The following is a 6,425-nucleotide window of genomic DNA, read 5'->3' on the forward strand; positions in this document are numbered from 1 at the left end:
AGATATTAAAAATAAAAAGCGTAATCGTTTATCTAATGATTTACTTTCGGCAATTTGTGTAGTCCGGTCCAATTTTCAAGACAAAAATATTAATTGTGTAAATTTTGAGGTAGATAGTAGACATCTTGAACTGCATAATGCAACAAATTTATATGCTAAATAAAGCTTTTAATTTTTTTTATTTTGCGTGATAGCTTTTGCTTTGCTTATTTTATCTAACCATTTCATCGAAGCATTTTTTGTTTATTATTATTTAAGTTATTTTCGTAACAGTAGTGCAATATAATGTGCAATTTTTATATTTATTTTATTATGTAATTTATATTATATTAATTATTGGAAATAATATTTTATTTATTTTATAAATTTATTATGTTTAAATTTTTATTTTGTAAAGAGTACTGGTAAGGTTTTAGGCAGTTTTCCTTACCCTAGCAACAAATGTTGGTATTCTTATTAATTCTGCCAAATAAAATTTTTATTTTTATTTTAATAGTGTTTTGTGTAAATTTTTTATTACTTTTCTCGTGCGCATGTGTTAATTATATTGTTATTAAATTATAATTATATATACTTTTACGTTTCAGGTAATTTATTTCTACATATTTTATTGGTGGGAGGGGGGGCGACTATTGACACAACTTTTAACTTGTAATTGTTCCTTTGTTGAGGCCGCGTTTACCGCGCATGCGCGAAAATTCTGTCCCATATCGCATCACTGCTACCGTGCCTCTTGATATCTGATAATAATATAGAAACAATAAAAGAAAGTAACAAAAAATTTTCATACATAACAATATTTAATACATTTCGTAATACAAAAGGTCCTGCGTATAATAGAAATAATCTAAATTCTGTAGCTTTACAATATGGTAGATCATTTAATGAACGTGGTTTACGATTGAATTCAATTAAAATATGAATTCCTAAATTACTCGTGCGAGCAGAAATAATACTTATAATATTTTGTGATAATCGGAATTGTAAGCCAAGATTTTAATAGCTTTTTCACAACACCCAAGCAAATATTATGCATGTAATAAATTGGAAAAGATGTAATTATGTCCTGTTGTCTCGTCCCGATGCAAAACTATGTAGTCGTGCTCCTGCACGCACTTCGACAACAGATATTCAAAGTCCCGCAAAAAAGAAACAAGTGTGGCGCTGCTGCCCGACCTCACGTGGGCCAGCGCGCCACGAGTACTACTCATTGTGTTCTGTTCGTACTTCCGTACAACACGTGTCTCGCGTTTTTTAGGTTTTTCCAGAGTGATTTTGTAAGTTTTAATTGGTTTTTTCGCCTCGTAATGCCGAAACATAAGACTCGGCGTCATAAATCGTCGAGGCATCGTCACTCGCATTACGAAAAATTGCTCGAACAAGTACAGAGCATGGTTGCAGAGTTACGTGATAGAGAGGTTAGGTTGCCCCTCGCCGCTTCTTCGGCGGTCGATGTCCGGGGCTCGCCACCCTCGGAATGTGCATCACAGGCCGATGAGCCATCAAAGGAAACGCAGACGGTCGCTCAAACTGACCGGGGCAGTGAACCAGGTATGTCCACTTGTCGACCCACAATTTCTTATAAAGTGGAAAAGAGTGGACATAACCGACTGTCGTTTCCTCTCTCTTTTCAATTTTCAGATGCTCCCGAGTTCTTGGTAAATGACGCTAGTCAGGACTTAAATTCTTCGTTAATAGAGGTAGGAGTTGAGGATCCCTCACAGCCTCAGAAAGCAGAGGCTCAGACGTTGGTGAACAAGCTTTTCGAAACGGATAAAGACCTGGCCCCGTCGTCGTCCTGGAATGCAATAATGCTGGAGGCAATCAAAGTAAAGGCCCGAAAGGGTTTGAGCGAGGAAGCGCTCTCAAAACTTCTGACTAAATATGAGGTGAAAGGAGATCTGGCGGCCTTCGCCCCGCCTAAATTAAATAAAGAACTGGCGTCAGTTCTAGCTCCTTCTGTTCTCAAACGAGACGAATACCAGGTACGGTCTCAAGCGCAGGTGGGTGCCTGTCTTAATGCTTTTGGTTCAGGATTATCAATCTTGCTGAAGGAAGATACTTTACAAGAGCTTAGCGAAGATTCTCGTTCCGCTCTTTCATTCTTCTCAGAAGGCTTACATCTTTTATCAGATCATCTTTATAGACTCTCTTTAGCTCGAAGAGCTTTTGCGAAGCCTTCGCTTAATTTAGTGGGCAAGAACGCTGCTGATGCAGCAGAGATTGATGATTACTTATTTGGCCAAAATTTCACGGAAACTCTTAAAACGGCTCAGGCCGTTGAGAAGACCGGCCGCGACATCTCAAAGGTTGTGCCTCAAGTAGGTAAGAAGACTCAACAACCGGTGCGTCAACAGTCTGGACAGCAGTACCAAAACGTACGCCGCAGACGCCGGTCTCCAAATTCCGATTACAGGGAAACCGCAGAGCTCTTGTTCGTCAATCGTCAGCTCGGTTGACAGGAGCCTCTTATTCGAGGAGCCGGCACCCTCAGCGATCTCGCTCCCGCTCTCGTCAGCAACATTAGATGAGGTAGGTACTGCGGGACGTTTAAAAAATTTCTTTTTACAGTGGCAGAGTATTACGGATGACTAGACGGTTTTAGAGGCAGTACAAGGTTATCGTTTACCTTTCTCTACTCCTCCCCAACCAAGATCATGTTTGTTGGAGAGAGTTTTTTCCAAATCCGAGCAGGATTTTTACAAAATGGAGATTGAACGCCTTTTACTGAAGAAAACTATAAGGCAGGTCGATCCTAGTACCGACCAGTTTTTGTCTCCTTTCTTTTTAGTCGACAAGCCATCGGGCGGAAAGCGTTTTATCTTAAACCTAAAGGAATTGAACCGCTACCTTAGTCCCCCACACTTTAAATTAGAGAACTGGCGAACAGTCGTTCGCCTCATGTTACCAGGTTATTTCATGGCCTCGATTGATTTAGAAGATGCTTATCTTCAGATTCCTATCGATGAGAGAGATAGGATATATCTTCGATTCCAATGGCGCGCGATTGTTTATGAGTACAACGTTCTACCCTTTGGCCTGTCCACGGCTCCCTTCATTTTCACTAAAGTTTTACGACCGGTTTTTGCGTTTTTACGAAAAAGGGGTTTTCAATCCGTAATTTTTCTAGATGATTTCCTTTTGCTGGGGTCGTCTTTCAGGGAATGCCAGAACAATGTCAATGCTTCTCTTAATCTTCTGTTATCTTTGGGTTTCAGAATAAACTTTGAGAAGTCTCAACTTCAACCTGCGTCTAGCTGCAAATTTCTAGGATTTATTTTCAATTCGAACGAACAATCTATTTCGATTCCGGCACAGCGTCGTGAAGGACTCATACGTTTGGTTTCTGACATGGCTAGGAAGTCACAAACTTCGATAAGAAACTTTACCAGCATGATTGGCTCTCTTATCTCGGTTTGTCCGGCTGTGCAGTACGGCCTTCTTTATACTAAGACGTTTGAGCGCCAAAAATTTTTAGCTCTTGGTGATGCTAACCAAAATTTTTCTTCACGTATAAATATTTCCCCCAATCTACAATCAGATTTTTCCTGATGGATCAAAACTTTGTCTAATCCGCTTCTAGCAAATCGGATTCGATCGGGTAGTTTTGCCAGGGAAATTTTTTCCGACGCTTCTTTAAGCGGTTGGGGAGCGGTATGGGGGAAATTTAAGACGCATGGCTGGTGGTCGAAAGAAGACAAACAATGTCATATTAATTTGTTGGAATTAAAAGCGGCTTTTAACGCAATACGGTGTTTTGCAGGTAATCTTAGGGACTGTAACATTTTGCTTCGTATTGATAATATTACTGCATTAGCGTATATAAACAAATTTGGTTCGGTTCAGTATCCTTATCTTTCAGATATCTCACGACAGATTTGGCAGTGGTGCGAGGAGAGAAACATTTTTATTTTTGCCTCCTACATTGCCTCAGTAGAGAATATTATTGCTGACGCGGAATCGCGTGTTACAGATCCAGACACGGAATGGTCATTGTCGCATAGTGCTTTCCAACAGATTAATAAGAACTTTGGTCCTTTCGACGTGGATATTTTTGCATCCTTACTTAACGCTAAATGCGACGTGTATATTTCTTGGTTTCCAGATCCGGGATCTTTTTCGGTGGATGCTTTTACTTTGTCCTGGTCAAATGTAAATTTTTATGCCTTCCCTCCATTTATTTTGCTGCCGCGTGTTTTGAGAAAAATAGTGGATGATAAAGCAAGGGGAACTTTGGTTGTTCCACACTGGCCCTCTCAGGCCTGGTTTCCCTTGTTTCAGCGTCTTTTAATCACACCTCCGCTGGTTTTCTCACCTAATAATTCTTTGTTGTCTTCTCCCTTTAGGAACCATCATCCGTCGTGGGCATCCCTTTCCCTGGTGACAGGGATTGTATCCGGGAGGCCTTTAGATTTCGGCTGATACCGCCGGAAGCGATTCCCATCATGTTAGCCTCTATTTCAGAAGCAACTATTAGACAATACGCTCGCCCTCTCCGTCTATGGTGGATTTTTTATCAGCAGCACCAGGTGCCTCTGTTTTCACCGTCACCTTCTCAGGTGCTAAGATTTTTGGCAATAGAGGCAAAATCCATCTCGTCATATTCCACGCTCAACTCGATGAGATCCGCCGTGTCATTAATCTCTGTTAATGAGATTGGTCAGTTTCCGGCGATTAAACGATTCTGCAGGGGCTTTGCGTCCATTAAACCCCCTCAACCGAGGTATGATTTTATTTGGGACCCGGCGCCAGTTATCGATAAGCTTCGACTTATCTACCCTTACGAGGATCTTCCGTTAAACGCCATTGCAAGAAAATTGGTCTTGCTCCTCGCTCTAGCCACTGGACAGAGAGTTCAGACCATTGCCTCACTGAGACTTTCTCAAACTTCTATCGATCAAAAATTGATTATTCGTATCCCCGATCAAATCAAAACGTCAGCGCCGGGCCGAAAACAACCCTCTTTCGTTTTCTCGCGTTTTGAAGAGCAGGAGGAACTATGCATAATACGATTATTGGAGCATTACATTGAGAGGACAAAGGAACTACGAATTTCTGGTTGTGACGCCTTATTTATCTCTTGTTATAAGCCTTTCCGTCCCGTCACATCGCAGACGGTCAGCCGTTGGATCCGTCAGGCCTTAAACCATTGTGGAGTTGACACTTCCAAATTTACAGCGCATAGCACCCGTCACGCGTCGACGTCGTATGCGGCCAAGAAAGGAGTGGCGTTGGATTTGATCAAAAAAGCGGCTGGTTGATCCGGAACGTCCCAGGTTTTTGCGCGTTTTTACAATAGGCCGATCATTAATGCAGAAGATTTTAGCAATTCGGTTTTGTTGTCGTAAAATTTTTTCTGTTTTATTAAATTTATTTACGACTATAAGGGACGGTTGATAAAAAAAAAAAAAAAATTTGTTTTTGCTCCTCTTATTTTTAAATTTTTTCTTTTAGGGCGTGTAAAACTGAATTATTCACGCTTGACATTTTATATTGTTTTGTTTCAACCCTTCTTCTCATGACTTGAGTTCTCAGGTTCTATTTTTTCTGCCCTTTTTTAATTATAGAAATTGTCTTTATATGTTTATAGTCTTTGCTCATTAATAAACATTTTTTCAGAACAAATCGCAGCTTTGAACAGCTACATAGTTTTGCATTGGGACGAGACAACAGGACATAATTGTTAGATTGAACGAACTTACCTTAAGTGAAGTTCGATCCTGATTATGTCCGTTGTCTCGTCCCGATGAACCCCTACCCTAATCCTTTTATCTCTCTGTCTTTCTTGTATTACCCTCCCTATAGCTGGGCGATTTGTTTTTCTTTAAACTAATGAGTAGTACTCGTGGCGCGCTGGCCCACGTGAGGTCGGGCAGCAGCGCCACACTTGTTTCTTTTTTGCGGGACTTTGAATATCTGTTGTCGAAGTGCGTGCAGGAGCACGACTACATAGTTTTGCATCGGGACGAGACAACGAACATAATCAGGATCGAACTTCACTTAAGGTAAGTTCGTTCAATCTAACAATTAAATCAATGGGCAATTTCAATAAGAGAGTTTCACCTTGATGATGTTCAGTATCGCTTTGCTTTTGGAAAGATTTATCAGTGCGCTTTTGGACATTGATGTTGCTTAAAACTACTTTATTTTTATAATAGTGGTCAACATCAATACATCTCTCGCAAAAAGAATATCCTGTATGTGGTTTAATACACTTTCAAAGTGAACGTGCCGGTATATCACAAACAAAACTATGTAATATAATTTCAAAACGTTTTCCATTAAAAATTAATCCATTTTCCAGTATTTCAATTCAGTTACGAATCTCTGTAAATACTGATTAATTGGTTTTGGTTTAGAATTTCCAGAAATCAAAACTACGACAAAAAGTCTACATTCAAATGTTTTAATTTGCCCTAAAATCG

General features: G+C 40.1%; 1 protein-coding gene across 1 annotated transcript; it reads left to right on the top strand.

Moving 5' to 3' along the window:
• The first annotated feature begins 2,706 nt into the window (after positions 1-2,706).
• LOC139112997 (uncharacterized) lies at positions 2,707-5,261 on the top strand. Its single transcript, XM_070673905.1, has 4 exons — positions 2,707-2,911; positions 3,131-3,511; positions 3,764-4,152; positions 4,347-5,261. The coding sequence occupies exons 1-4, from the start codon at positions 2,707-2,709 to the stop codon at positions 5,259-5,261; spliced, it is 1,890 nt and encodes a 629-aa protein (XP_070530006.1).
• The last annotated feature ends 1,164 nt before the right edge of the window (positions 5,262-6,425 follow it).

Source organism: Cardiocondyla obscurior, linkage group LG02, assembly GCF_019399895.1.
Source record: "Cardiocondyla obscurior isolate alpha-2009 linkage group LG02, Cobs3.1, whole genome shotgun sequence".
Taxonomy (NCBI): Eukaryota; Metazoa; Arthropoda; class Insecta; order Hymenoptera; family Formicidae; genus Cardiocondyla; species Cardiocondyla obscurior.